Source organism: Athene noctua, chromosome 33 (genome assembly GCF_965140245.1).
Source record: "Athene noctua chromosome 33, bAthNoc1.hap1.1, whole genome shotgun sequence".
NCBI lineage: Eukaryota > Metazoa > Chordata > Aves > Strigiformes > Strigidae > Athene > Athene noctua.
Genome location: NC_134069.1, coordinates 1,293,268 through 1,306,576, shown reverse-complemented (window position 1 = coordinate 1,306,576; position 13,309 = coordinate 1,293,268). Strand labels below are relative to the sequence as shown.

General features: G+C 60.9%; 1 protein-coding gene and 1 long non-coding RNA gene across 2 annotated transcripts in view; one reads left to right on the top strand and one right to left on the bottom strand.

The window, feature by feature from the left end:
* Positions 1 to 7,155, top strand: part of LOC141972468 (scavenger receptor cysteine-rich type 1 protein M130-like) — a 222,590-nt gene extending 215,435 nt beyond the window's left edge. Inside the window, exons 7-17 of the mRNA XM_074930334.1 lie at positions 130 to 444; positions 1,023 to 1,349; positions 1,434 to 1,748; positions 2,104 to 2,418; positions 2,891 to 2,953; positions 3,031 to 3,345; positions 3,764 to 3,799; positions 4,081 to 4,218; positions 4,936 to 5,031; positions 5,525 to 5,677; positions 7,019 to 7,155. Coding sequence (XP_074786435.1) covers positions 130 to 444; positions 1,023 to 1,349; positions 1,434 to 1,748; positions 2,104 to 2,418; positions 2,891 to 2,953; positions 3,031 to 3,345; positions 3,764 to 3,799; positions 4,081 to 4,218; positions 4,936 to 5,031; positions 5,525 to 5,677; positions 7,019 to 7,155 — 2,210 coding nt within the window. The remainder of the gene's footprint in view (positions 1 to 129; positions 445 to 1,022; positions 1,350 to 1,433; positions 1,749 to 2,103; positions 2,419 to 2,890; positions 2,954 to 3,030; positions 3,346 to 3,763; positions 3,800 to 4,080; positions 4,219 to 4,935; positions 5,032 to 5,524; positions 5,678 to 7,018) is intronic.
* A 3,914-nt stretch (positions 7,156 to 11,069) lies between these two features.
* On the bottom strand, positions 11,070 to 11,843 carry LOC141972523 (uncharacterized). Its single transcript, XR_012635407.1, has 2 exons — positions 11,534 to 11,843; positions 11,070 to 11,393 (listed from the first exon to the last, which is right to left on the bottom strand). It is a non-coding gene; the product is annotated as an uncharacterized LOC141972523 (long non-coding RNA).
* Positions 11,844 to 13,309: the final 1,466 nt, after the last annotated feature.

Genomic DNA, 13,309 nt, shown 5'->3' with positions numbered 1-13,309 from the left:
GTGGGGTTGTCTGCAGCAGGAAAATAGTGCAGAAGGAGCACAAGGGCATGTTGTCCCTCTGGCCTCTCCGGCAGCTGCTGAGGGTCCCAGAGCACCCATCCACCCTCTCTCCTCCTCCTCTGTCCCCAGAGTACACAGGGTTCCGGCTGGTGAACGGCAGCGCAGTGTGTGCGGGGAGGGTGGAGGTGCAGGTGCTGGGGACCTGGGGGACCCTCTGTGCCTCCCGCTGGGATCTCTCGGACGCCCACGTTCTCTGTCGTCAACTCAACTGCGGGTTTGCTGAGTCCATTCCTGGGGGAGAGCATTTTGGGAGAGAGACTGGCCCTGTCTGGAGAGACTCCTTCCACTGTGACGGGACTGAAGCCCACCTGCAGCAGTGCCCAGTGACCGCCCTGGGGGCCTCACCGTGCTCCCGAGGGAACACTGCTGCTGTCATTTGCTCAGGTGAGTGCCAGGAGAATGCTGCATTCACTCCGTTTGTCATCTGTGTGCATCACGGCCACCCAGAGCAGGGCTCCCGTGGCCATACCAGGCTGACCTTCTCCGCGGAGAAGCCCTGGCTTCCCCAGGAGCCATCTGGAGGGCTTTCCCTGCTCAGAGTGAGCGCTCCGCTTTGGGAGAGCTGAGGCCTGAAGGGAGGCAGGCATCTGCCCCCAGGGCAGGGGCTGAGGCCCCAGTGCCACACCGCCAGGCCTGGGCTCCTCTGTTCTCGTACTGTGCAAGGAGCCCGGGACAGGGCCGCAGGGCTCTGCCCCATCCCTCTGGCTGCAGACACCCACATCCCATCCCGCAGAGAGCCCTGCAGAGCCTCGTCCCAGCACCCAGCAGGAGCTGCCTGGGTGCCCCCAGCAGCAGCAGACCTGGCTGTGAGGTGCAGGGAGGGCCCAGGCTTTGCCCTCGCTTCTCCTCAGCACAGGCTCCATCTTGTCCCGTTTGGTGGGGAAATCCCCCCTCGCCCCGCTCCCTGAAGGGTGCCACGCTCCCGGTGCCGCCCTTGGCCGTGGCATCTCTGCTCTCCCCAGGCTCGGCCGGCTTTGGATCCCTGCGGCTGGTGGGCGGAGGGAGCCGGTGCGACGGACGCGTGGAGATCTTCCAGGACGGGGCGTGGGGCAGAGTCCTGGATGACCAGTGGGACGTGCAGGAGGCCAGCGTGGTGTGCCGGCAGCTGCGGTGTGGGGAGGCCGGGACAGCCTACAGCCCCCCAAAGGCTGAGCGAGGGACGGGCCCCGTGGGGCTGCGAGGGGTCCGGTGCGCAGGGCACGAGGCCAGCCTGAGCCTCTGCAACACCTCCCTGCCTGAGAGCGCGCTGGCGGCAGGGGTCGCGGAGGACGTGGGAGTCGTTTGCGGGGGTGAGTGTCACTGCGCAGGCCCCCGGGTGACGTCTGTGCGGGCAGGCGGTCCCTGGCAGCAACCGGGGTTTGTACCCGCTGCAGGGAGCCGGTGGCTGCGGCTGGCGAACGGGGCCGGGCGCTGCGCGGGGAGAGTGGAGATCTACTACCAGGGCGTCTGGGGGACGGTCTGCGACGATGGCTGGGACCTGTCTGATGCCGCCGTCGTCTGCCACCAGCTGGGCTGCGGAGGGGCAGTGGAGGCAGCCGGCTCCGCTCGCTTCGGGGAAGGCTCCGGGCAGATCTGGCTGGCTGCTGTGAACTGCTCCGGGGCCGAAGCTGCTCTCTGGGACTGCCCGGCTGGGCCCTGGGGGCAGCACGACTGCGGGCACAAAGAGGATGCGGGAGTCATCTGCTCAGGTCTGTGCCGGGAGCGGTGGTGGGAGCCTGGTTCCTGGGGGGGCCAGGACGTGGGGAGAGCCGGGCATGGCTGAGGCTGTCCCTGGCTGCCTCTGAGCTCCTGCCCGAGCCCATCCTGTGGGCACCCGTGCCTGGGCACCCTCAGTCCCACTGGGGGTCCTGGGGAGCTCATTCCCTCCCGAGGGTTCTCGGGAGGGGCAGGGGTGTGTGTCCATCAGGGACTTCTCTCTGGCCCTGGGTGCAAAGGGGACGTGTTGGCCCTGCCCCTGCCTGGCTGAGGGCCTGGGGGTGCAGAGGTGTCCTGGCTCCCACACCCCAGGGCAGCCTGTTCCCCTCTGGGGCCTTTTCCTCCCAGAGTTCATGGCCCTGAGGCTGGAGAACGGCGACGGCTGCTCTGGGCTCCTGCAAGTTTTCTACAACGGGACATGGGGGAGCGTTTGCTCCAACTCGATGACTCCCGACACGGTGACGCTGGTGTGCAAGGAGCTGGGCTGTGGCGATGGAGGAACCCTGGAAAGACGCCAGCCGCCTTACAGGGAGTCTGGCCCTGCCTGGCTGGATCGTGTGCAGTGTGGGGAGAGCACCGGCTCCTTCTGGCAGTGTCCCTCCACTCCCTGGGACCCACAGTCGTGCCAAGACCCGCGAGAGGAGACCAACATCACCTGCAACGGTAACTCTGATCCTCCCGGGTACTCCCGTCAGCCCAGCTCCTGCTCCCCACTGGCCACGGCCAGGCACAGAGAAAGAGCTGGGAGGGGCTTTTCCTTTCCGTGTCAGACCCTTCTGCTGCCAGTGGCACAAACACGGCCACAGCCACACCCGTCCAGCAGCAGTTGCCACCCAGGCTGCCGGCAGCGCCTGGGGGAGGCAGAGGCATCTCCAGGTGAGGTCTCAGAAGAGACCAGACAGGTTTCAGAAGAGCCTCCCCTCCATAGACAAGCTACTGCTGCGCTGCGAACCAGGGAGCTCTTGGGGCTGAGCACTCGGGGTCCCCCCACGGTCCCGTGCGTGTCCCCTGGACGACCGCAGCTCAGTTCTGCCATGACCGAGATGGTACAGGGAGGCCCGAGCAGAGCTCAGCCCCGCTCTCGTCTGCATGGTCCCCCAAACCAGCCCCCTCACCGCAGTGTTTCCTTCTTCAGGGGGACGCCCAGAAATGCCCCTGGCCCCGTTGGCCCCGTGCCCCAACTCCTCGAGCTGCACCGGTAAGGAGTTGCCCCTCTGTGTCTGGCAGGGCTCTGCCTGCTGCCCTGGTGCCATGGGAGGTCTCTGCCTTCTGCAGGCAGGGAGAAGATTCGTGCCGTGGGCGGTGAGGACGGGTGCTCGGGCAGAGTGGAGGTCTGGCACTGTGGCTCCTGGGGGACGGTGTGTGACGACTCCTGGGACATGCGGGATGCCGAGGTGGCGTGCAGGCAGCTGGGCTGTGGCCCTGCGGAGTCTGCCCTGCGTGAGGCTGCCTTTGGGATGGGGACGGGCCCCATCTGGCTGGAGCGGGTGGAGTGCCGGGGGACGGAGCCGTCCCTGCAGGACTGCTGTGCCCGGCCTGGGGACGGCGGTGCTTGCCGGCATAAGGAAGATGCTGCCGTGCGCTGCTCAGGTGAGTGGCAGGGCTGGGACCCCTTGGTCGGGCACTGGCAGGGAGCTGGGGAAGACCTTTAGTCCATGAGGTCCTGACATGGCCCCGACCTCCCAAGAGCAAGAATGTTCCTGCAGAGTGCAGGAGGCTGGTGCCAGGCAGGGAGCAGCCTCGGTTGAACTGGATGTGCTCTGGCCACTGCCCATGGGGCCCTGCAGCCCCAGGGCTATCCCCTGGGCTGCCTGTGCCATCCTGCCTGCCTCCCCGAGCAGGGGCGCTGGGCCCTGGCCTGGCCTCCCTTTTGGGCACTACAGGAGGGGCAATGTGGGTTGGATGTGTCAGGGCCACCTACAGACACCCCCATGGTGTGCTGGGAGGAGGCTCCCCGCTCTCCGCACACCCACTGTCTCAGCCCCGCTCTCCTTTTCCTCCTCTGCAGCGACACCCAGGATGGCAACATCCCCTCCCCAAGCAGGTAAGTTGCCTTTCCCCTCAGGCTGGGTAACCCCGGGGCCAGGCTGTGACTCACAGATGGATGGAAGGGGCTCCTTGCTGGGCTGTGAAACTCTCTGGAGGAGGCACTGGGGTGATGGGAGGGTGAGAGGGAGAGTTTTCATTTTGTCAGCAGGGTGGAAGCTTCCCCACACTCACTCCTGGAGCCCCCCAGCTAATCCTGCCTTGTGTGATGGGGTCAGGACTGGTTCTGCGTCCACCTCTCCCACGTCTTGTACTTCTCCCATGTTCTCTCCCCTGCAGTTGCCACCCGAGGCCGTCAGAGCAGCAGCGGGAGTGTCTCAGTGCCCGTCATCATCTGCATCATCCTGGGGGCCCTTCTCTGCCTGCTCCTGGCCCTCCTGGCTGGGCAAGTGCTGAGCGCCAGGGCTGGGCGCAGAGGTGGGTCCTTCCCCAGAGGTCCCAGGGGGAGATACCTCCTGGAAGGGCTGTGGGGCGCTGTGGGGCGTGTCAGCGAGGGGCACAAGCAGAGTGGGGGATGAGACTGTGTGCTGCCACCTTCTCATGTCCTGCCCCACTGAGTGCCTGTCCGTGGCCACCAGCTGCAAGGGCTGGAGAGAGCCCAGAGGTGGGGGGAGCTAGCGATGGGGCGAGGAGAGAAGTGGCAGAGCGGGGACGGCCAAGGCTGGCAGTGCTCTAGGTACTGCTGGAGGGGGCTCTGGGGCAAGGGAGGTGCGAGGAGGAGTGCGGGGCAGCAGGGCCCATCACCACGGTGTCAGGCCCAAGCCTCTCCCTCTGCCCAGGCCTGCCCACCCCCAGGACAGGGCCCCACTATGGACCCGTGGGGCAGACAGGGGCAAGCTCCGGGTGCAGAGGACATGTGGGAGCTGCTCCAGGGTGAGGTAAGGGGGACATGACCCAGGGCCAGAGGGACACGAGCGCTGTCTTCAAAGGGATGGTGCGAGGGCGACGCAGCCCCAGAGGATCTCCACAGCGATGTTGCCCTCACGGGGGATGTGGCAGCCGTGCCTGGGCAGCACCGTGGGGCTGTGCTGTCAGAGCAGTCCTGGGCTGGCCCAAGGCACTGGTTTGGGGGAGCACAGTGAGATCCCACTGCCCCTCTGCCTGTCCCTGTGCCAGCCCTGCTTCTGTCCCCAGGCTCCAGGAGAGCTCAGGAGCCCTTCCTCGAGGCCGTGTATGAGGAGATTGGCTACAGCCCAGCTTTGGAGAAGCAGGCCACGTTTGGTCACTCAGGTGGGTGTGGGTCCTCCCTGGAGGCACATCTGCAGGACCCTTTCTGCTGGCCCCAACCCAGAGCTGATCCCCTGAAGCCCCCCAGTCCATGGTCCCTCTGGTGCTTGGTCCGTGGGGTCTGTGGGGAGAGCATCCGGGTCCTGGGCCCAAGAGAGAAGCTTTCTCCCAGTCAGATCAGACTGTCCCAGCCGGACAGCCCCTCTCTTCCTGCCCCTGCACCCCATGTGGCACCTGAGGAGTGAGGGCAGGGGCTGGCCTGGGGCAGCTCTGCAGCAACTTTGAGTCAGGGTTTGGCAGGAAGGGGTTGATCTCCCTGCAGAGATGTGATGGACAGAGGAGTCACTGAGTGTCACCATTGGGGATGGGGAGGACATGGGCATCTCCTGTGGTGCTGCCAAGCCCAGTGTCTCAGTCCTGGGTCCCTGCGCATCCTCCCACCCTCTGCTCTGCAGGACGTCTCTTCTCTCTGTCACCAGCTCCCCTCTCCTTTCAGATGTCCTTGTCCTGCCCAGAGATCACCCAGCAGATGGCTACGATGACGCCCGAGAGGTTTCTGATCTGGGGGAGGATGCTGTGCCTGGGCAGGGAGAGTGGGAAATGCCCAGGATGCCGGAGGAGGGAGCAGGCCCCAGGGATGCACCCAGAGGTGAGAGGGAAAGACAGCGCTGGCTGTTCCTAGGGTGCCATCCCTGCTGCCCCCCATGTCACTACTGTACTGAGGCCCAAACCTCCTGGGAAGGCAGAACCTGCCTGGGAGTTTTCCTTGAAAGGCCTGGAGGTGGGAGAAGGAGCTGAATGTGGTGAGGAGCAGGGAGGGTGGTGGGGTACAGACGCCAAGGGTGAACTGAAACGTCCAGCTTTGCTGCTTGCAGGGGTCACCCCCCGCTCCCGGAGAAGTGCCGAGGTCCCTGGAGCTGAAGGAGACACCTCGTCCCTGTCCCCGGGGAGCATGGGCTATGATGATGCTGAAGAGGTGTCTGTGGCACATCCCCATGAGGACCCAACGCCTGTGACACTGTGGCTTGGTGCACAACAGTCCCTGAGCCCCCGGCCAGGAGAGCCCATCCCTGCCCTGCAGCTGGGTGCAGGCGGGAGGGAGGAGAGGTCTGTGCAGCTGGGAGAGCCGTGAGCACCAGGGAACCGACTCCCTTGGCCCATGGGCAGCAGAAATCAGCGGGTGTTTCCTCTGTCTTTATTCCCATTTTTATGCTGGGCCTCCTTATTTGTTCTCATTAAAAGTCTGTGGGGGCTTTGACCCAGGGCTGTCCTTGCCTGCCAGGTGTCAGGGCATTTCCTGAGGCTGGTCGGGGGAGCAGAGAACAAAGACTCAGTGGTAGGGAAGGGCCGTGTCTCAGGACAGAGGTTTGTGGTCCCTGGGGAATACTCTTAGTGACAGAAATATTTCCATCCCGCTGGCCACAGGCAGTTCCTAGTCAAAATGTCTCTCTGATCGTTCCCGTGATGTACCCCGGTGGGAGCACCCGTCTCCTCACCCGCGGGTTCCGGCTGCTCTTTCCCCCAGGCCCTGACTCAGCCACAGGGATCCCGCAGTGCAGAGGCCATGACAGAGCTGCCATGTCAGGGGAAGCCCTGGGCTCTGGCTCATAGAAGTGAGCCTAAGGTGACCACAGGGCCCGGAGCGCCCCAGCCTGACCAGGGGAGATGGTAACATGCAGATAGTTCCCTTGGTGCTCAGGGCAGGCCCCAGCATAGAGTGCAGAGCCACTTTCTGTTCACACGGGGCTGGGACTCTGGCCGGATTCCCTGTGGGGAGCAGCCGCAGCTCTGCAGCCCTGCAGACAGCAGGATCTGGCCCTGGAGCAGAAGCGGGGAGGAGGCAGATGTTGGGAACATCCTCTGCTATTGCAGTGTTGGCCCATTCCCTGCTGGGAGCTCCTCCACCCCTGGGGTGACCCTGGGGGGAGCCGGGGGGAGCTGAGGTTCACACACCCCTCTGCCCCACACCCGGAAGCCTTCTTGCTGGCAGCCCCCATGGGAGACCAGAGTTCCCAGGGCAAGACCCCCACGGTGACGGGTGACATACATGGGCGTGGCAAACACAGCCTCCAGCCCCTGACAAACTCCCGCTGGGATAAGCTCCAGCCCCGCATCTCAGAGGAATAAGGTCTGAAAGTGAAGTAAAGAAGAAGAGGGGAGTGTTATCTTCTGGACACAGGATGGTGGGCGCCTCTGGGCAGTATGGCCTCAAGGTGCCCCAAGCGGGGACTGGGGAGAAGAGCCCAGTGCCTGTCCCGTGCCACCTCCCCGCCAGCTCTGCCCTCCCACAGGTATAATATTTCTGCCTTACTCTGGCAGCTGGTAGAGGTTTGGCTCTTCATTCCAGGCCTGGGTACGCTGGAGGGGGCAGCACCCCTGAGCAGAAGGAACCTGTTTCATGGCATTTGGGCACCGGAACACTCTGGCCCTGATGGCTGGGTCTGTTCTCTGCAGCCAAGCGGGATTGTCACTGTGCCCCAGAGCTGGGGGTGCTCCTGCAGCTCCTGAGAACCTGAGGGGAGCGCAGTGAGACCCCAACCCTCAGCACTGCAGCCCCACACCGGGCAGAGCTCAGCTGCGGAAAGCCCCCGGGAGATCAGCCTTGTTTCTGAGTTTGGGCTCACCATGCCCAGGGGCTGGGCACCCTGAAGGGAAAGTCCGTGTCTCACACCCCATTTAGTTGCCAGTGTCTTGCTGGGGGAGCAGCCGAGGCACCACCTCCTGGCTATCGCCGCCTCTGCCTGGCTGTGGACAGGCCTGTGCCTCTCCAATCCCACCCACACAGGGCGGATGGAGACACCAAACACCCCAGCAACAAGAAGTGGGCACCGGCCCCACCAGACCCCCTTGGCAGGGCCGTGCCTGACCTCAGCATCTCCAGGTTCCCTTGTTTTGCAGAGAAATCACTCTATAACTTCTGGAGTTATAACGTGGGTATGTTTATTCAGCGCCGGGCGCATGGGGGATCGCTCCACCACAAGCACGCGTGCCGTTTGCAGCTCCCGTCCGGCTGATACGTTACAGAATAGTGCATATTCATGGAACGCCTGTACATATACGTAGTGTACCCCCGCCTCCCCTCGCTCCTCATGGTAATCAGGTCTCCTCCCCTTGCGCCTGCGCCATGAGCTCTTCAAGCTCCGGTCAGGGGTCAGAAATTTCTGGGCAAGGGTCGGATAGGTGAAGTACCTCTTCTTCCTCGCTGATGAACTTTTCACCCTGTCGCTCTGCGCTGCCTCAGTTGTTCCCTGGGCCCCGGCCAAACCGCCAGGCCAGTTTGTGCTGGAATCTCGGGTGATTTGTTGCTGGAACACACAACTTCAAGGACCAGAAGAAACTTCTCTTTGGGCTAGGAGATTGCAGCCTAGCAACGTTATCAGCACCTGGTATGTCTTGTTCGAACAGTCCCATACGCCTCCCCTTGTTTTTGCGCAGGCCTTGCACCATCAATCTAAGATTGTTTAGACTCCCCGTCTCATCCCCCCCTTTTCTTCTTACTTAGTAAATTCTTTTACTACTTATTTATCTACTTCTTAATCTATTTCCCTTGTCCTATAATATGTTAGTGCTATCCTACAAATCAATCAGTTTATTGCTTAAAGCTCGGATTGTGACATAAAGCGTCATACACAGCTTGCAAGCGTTTTGTAAGTCTCCAGATCCATCCATATATAGCTACAGTAAGGATCAACAAAATTGCTACAGCTATTAATAAAGCAACCACTGGGTGAAGGGCTGTGTTTAAGGTGCCAGTAGCTGTCGGCGACCATCTGAAGAGCGTATCCCAGCAATTATGTTCCCCTTCCTGCTCAACCATCTTTAAGACCTTTTTTATCCTTTCCCCATCATGAAAGGTTGTGAGTAAAGTTTCTTGCCCTTTTTCCTTAACTTCTTCCAGTGTCCGGTGCAAGTCTGGGTGTTTTAATAGGCTTTCTATATGACTGACATTTAACCCTGTGGGGACAGGAAGTACCTTTACCATGAGGCTGCTTTTCAAGAGGGAATGTGTAACCACCAGGGCAGAATAAGTGAAATCACACCCCAGGATGATGGTGAAATTACGAATACAATAATTTAGATGCTGTATCAATTTCTTCTCTTGCCCATCTATGATTATTGTGTCACACAGTGTCCTTAGACATGCACATCCCTTTCCGGTACAGACAACAACGGTCCTCAAATCTACATTGGGGCGTGCTTCAAAGTGGCAGATCTTTTGGTCAGTATCTAACAGGTACCCTGGGTTATTAAGGTATTACTGTCACATATAAATCCCTGTTGTTCTTTCATGATACAGGGTTCGAGATCTACTGCTTGCCATTTATTACCAGTATTCATAGCCCAGGTCTTATGTGCAAAGGGGTACAGCAGGGTCCCGTTGTAATTGACTCCGAGACTTACAATGGGGTGTATGGTGATTAATTTTGCATCACATATTGTTAACACAAAAGTCGTTACTGTACACGTGTCAGGCCTATAGGTGAAGTTGACCATGTTCCACCATGATTGTAACTTTGTCTCTGTCTCTGGGCACTATCCCAAACTATTTTTCGAATTTCAGTGGGAAGTGCACCCTCCTCTCCTTCCCTTATTACAGATTCTGCTACTGTTTGCATCCATAACTGGGCTTGTATGCAACTTAGAGCTACGGCGACATCACCTTGTAACGCTCCCAGGGCTTCAGCAGTAAGTGTGTGCTCCTTTGTGTCGACGGATACAGCCCGGGTATCCAGAATAACACCAATGTGGTTTGCCAGCTCGATCCAATTTTATTAAGCACAGAGCATCTTATATACTATTAGGGCGTGATCGCATACAGCTAAACAAGCTGTGATTGGTTCTAAGCCACTGTCCACACAATATAACTCATATTTCATTGGTACAACGCGAGAAGCACACGCAAGAAGCACGAGCCTATGGACCTCCTACTCAGTGTTTCAACTTCACTCCATATCTCTAGGTAAGGAATTTGCTGAACAATAGCTCTCTGTGCAGTGGCAGCCAGAGAGGAACATTGAACAGTGAGTTCTTTACACAGGGGCAGCTAGCACAGAGTTACCATGTCGGTATCAAGGAGCAGGTGGCCGTTATCTTCCAAAAACTTCTCCACACCCCAACCCCCCGCTCATCCCCACTGCCGGGGCAGGATGGGGCAGCGCACACACATCAGCATCGCAGGGCCACCGCTGCCCTGTCCCTTCCCCGTGGACACAGAATTCACCTCCTTCCAGAAAACCATGCTTGCGATGGGAGATCATGGAGGTGGGGAGAGTGTCGGGATAGGAAACCATCGCGGGGCTGAGAAATCGTCCTTGAGATGGGAAACCATCCCTGGGACGGGAAGCTGTTGGGAGGGGAACCATTGTGGGGATGGGAAATCATCCCTGGAGACAGAACAGCAGGATGGGAACCGCTGGGCTGGGGAGTTGTGGGGTGAAGCAGCAAAACCTCGTAAGGCTGGCTGAAGCAGGTGCTGGTGGAATGATGGCCGTGGGGCCAGACCCCCAAAACCCTGTTTGCCCCAAAGAGACCCCGCAGCGCCCAACCCCCACGGCAGGGGCAGCAGCAGGCTCCCGCTCCTCCTCAGGCTCCTGCTCTCCAGGGAACTCCCCCGCCAGCTCTGCCCGCCCGGCTCTCACCCCGTCACCCCTCTTCGCTCCCCCTGCAGAGAGGGTCCCTATCCAGCCGCCGAGGACGTCGGAGGCGCCCGGCGGGGGCTTCACCCCCCCAGCCATGTCCCCGCCGTCCCTGCCTGAGCGCTGCCCCCTGTCACGGCGCTGCCAGTGCCCCGTGAGCCTGCCCGGGTCCCCGCTGTCACCTGCCAGCTGGCCCAGGCCGCCGCCAGGCAGGGGGTGCCCAGGGCCCTTGGAGCCCCGGGCGGGTGTGTTGCGGGTGAGTGTTTTAGATCACTTGAAGAGTCGCTGTGGAAGGTATTAGCAAAAAGTGAGTTCAACGTGATGTTATAAAAGGGTGATTTTGCAAAGTCTGGTGGCAGCATTCACTCTATTCCTTACTACCTGGAAGAAACATACAAAGGAAAATCAAGTTCAAATTTATTTAAAATTATTTACACAGAGACCAGAAACAGAAAAAGGTAAGGGAGACCTCCCGCTGAGTCACAGAGTTCACAATGGACCCCCTTGCTTTCTCAACTCCTGATGGAGCTTAGATGCAGGTAGATTCAATCTCAATCCCAGACTTGGTCAAAGGTTTCTGCCTAATGGGAGAGGTACAAAGGGTAAGGAAGAGCTCCCGCTGAGACACGAGGTTCAGAACAGATCCCCTTGCTTTCGCAACTCCTTCTCAGAGAGGAGTCCAGGTGAGGCTGGATCCAGGCTTGTGGCAACCGGGGCACGGACTCTGCACTGAAGAGCGGAAGGAAAGACCCTTTCTTATTACAATAGCACATACTTATGCACTCCCCAAAGCTCTTACTTCACAATTAGCAAATCGGCAATTGGACAGCCATCAATCCTTTCTCCTATCAGCACCAGAGCACTCTCACACGCTGCGCAGACCAATCCCCTGCTCGCTCAGGCGCTGTTCACGCGGCGGGAACTCCTCACGGGTCAGGATTTCCCACAGCTCAGGGTGGCAGCTGTCCCTCGTTTTCCCCTGACGCCTCGGCACAACTCGGCAGTTTCTGATCTTTCTCCCCAGGGCTGTTCCTCATCAAAGCCTTGCTGCTGCTCAGGGGCTGTGCAGGGCTGACAGGCCGATGTCTCCCACAGTCAGAGAGTGGAAGAAGCTGCCCAGGGAGGGGGGAGAGTCCCCATCCCCGGGTGTGTTTAAGGGCCATTTGGATGAGCTGTGGGGGGATGAGGGGCAGGGGAGAACTTTGTAGAGTCGGGCTGAGGGTTGGACTCGATGATCCCGAGGGGATTTTCCGACCTGAAGGATTCTGGGATTCTGTGACTCTAAGGCAGCGCCCAGCGGCACCGGCAGCCCCCTAGAGCCGCCCAGACACCCCCCGGCACGGGCTGTGCCTGGCCAGTCGCCCTCCCACCACCGCTGGGTCCCCACCGCTGCTGGGGCTCCCCTTCCCCGGCTGCAGGTCCTTGCCCAGGGCCCCACTTGCCCCAGAGGCCCGGGACTCTGCCCAGAAAGCCCACCCAGCGCTCCTGGCAGCCCCGAGGTCCGGCTCCCAGCCCTGGAACATCCCTCTTGCACCCGGCCAGCGTCGCTGTGCAGAGATGAGCGCCAGCCCTACCCCACGGGCCCACCACCCCCTCCCAGACAAGGTCCTGTCGGCCCCAGCACCTGAGCAGAGCCTCTGTGCCGCGGACACAGCTCTGGGGGTGCTGGCAGAGAGAAGGAGCCGGCCCCAGTGCTGCCAGCGGCCACCCGACACCACCGTGACCCTCTTTCCTCCGTCGCAGGGGGACAGCGGCGGTCCTCTCGTCTGCAAAGACAGGAGTGCTGACTACTTCTGGCTCGCTGGGGTGACCAGCTGGGGGAGAGGCTGCGCGAGAGCAAAACGGCCCGGAATCTACACCTCCACTCAGCACTACTACGAGTGGATCCTAGTACAGGTGGGGCTGCCCCCAGCAGGAACGGCTGCTCCAATGCCACGGCCAGCCTTCCCCTCAACCCCCCTTCAGAGGCCAAGGCCAACACCAACACCATCAGGCGGGTTCAGCTCCCGCCCCCTTCTACCCCAGAAGTTGGTGGAAAATTCTTCACTTGCTTGCAGGAGCTCCTGCAGAAATGAGGGAAGGCCTGAGCAGCAGGAGGGAGAGGATCCAGCGCAGGCTGCAGTGCACCACGGCCACCTCCTGCAGGGGCTCTGCCTGCTGAGCCAACGGCAGCCTCAGTGCCAACGGCCTGCTCGGTCCTGCCCACGCCCCCCGACTGCACACAACCACCCATGTTTGTCTTAGCTGTTGAATGAAGCTGCCGCCTTCCACAGCTCACCACGCTTCGGTTCCACCCCGCCTCCTGGGCAAGGCCCAGCGCCTGCAAAGTGAGGCTGCAGGCAGCCAAGGGGGGCACAAAGGGGAAGAGTCACTCCGAGGGGTGACCCCGAGCCTGGTCGAGGGGAGGGGGAGGGTGTGGTGGGAGAAGGGGCCACTGGTCACAGGGCCGAGAGGTCTTGGGGACAGCGGCTGGAACACAGAGTGTCTTAGGGCAGTCGTAGGGGGGGCCACAGGGCAGGACAGAGATTTTGGGAGGGCACACTTGGGGTCTGGGGGGGCAGACTGAGGGTCTGGAGGGGGCACAGGGCAGGACAGGGGCTCTGGGAGAGCACGTTGGGGGTCTAGGGGGCCACAGGGCAGGACAG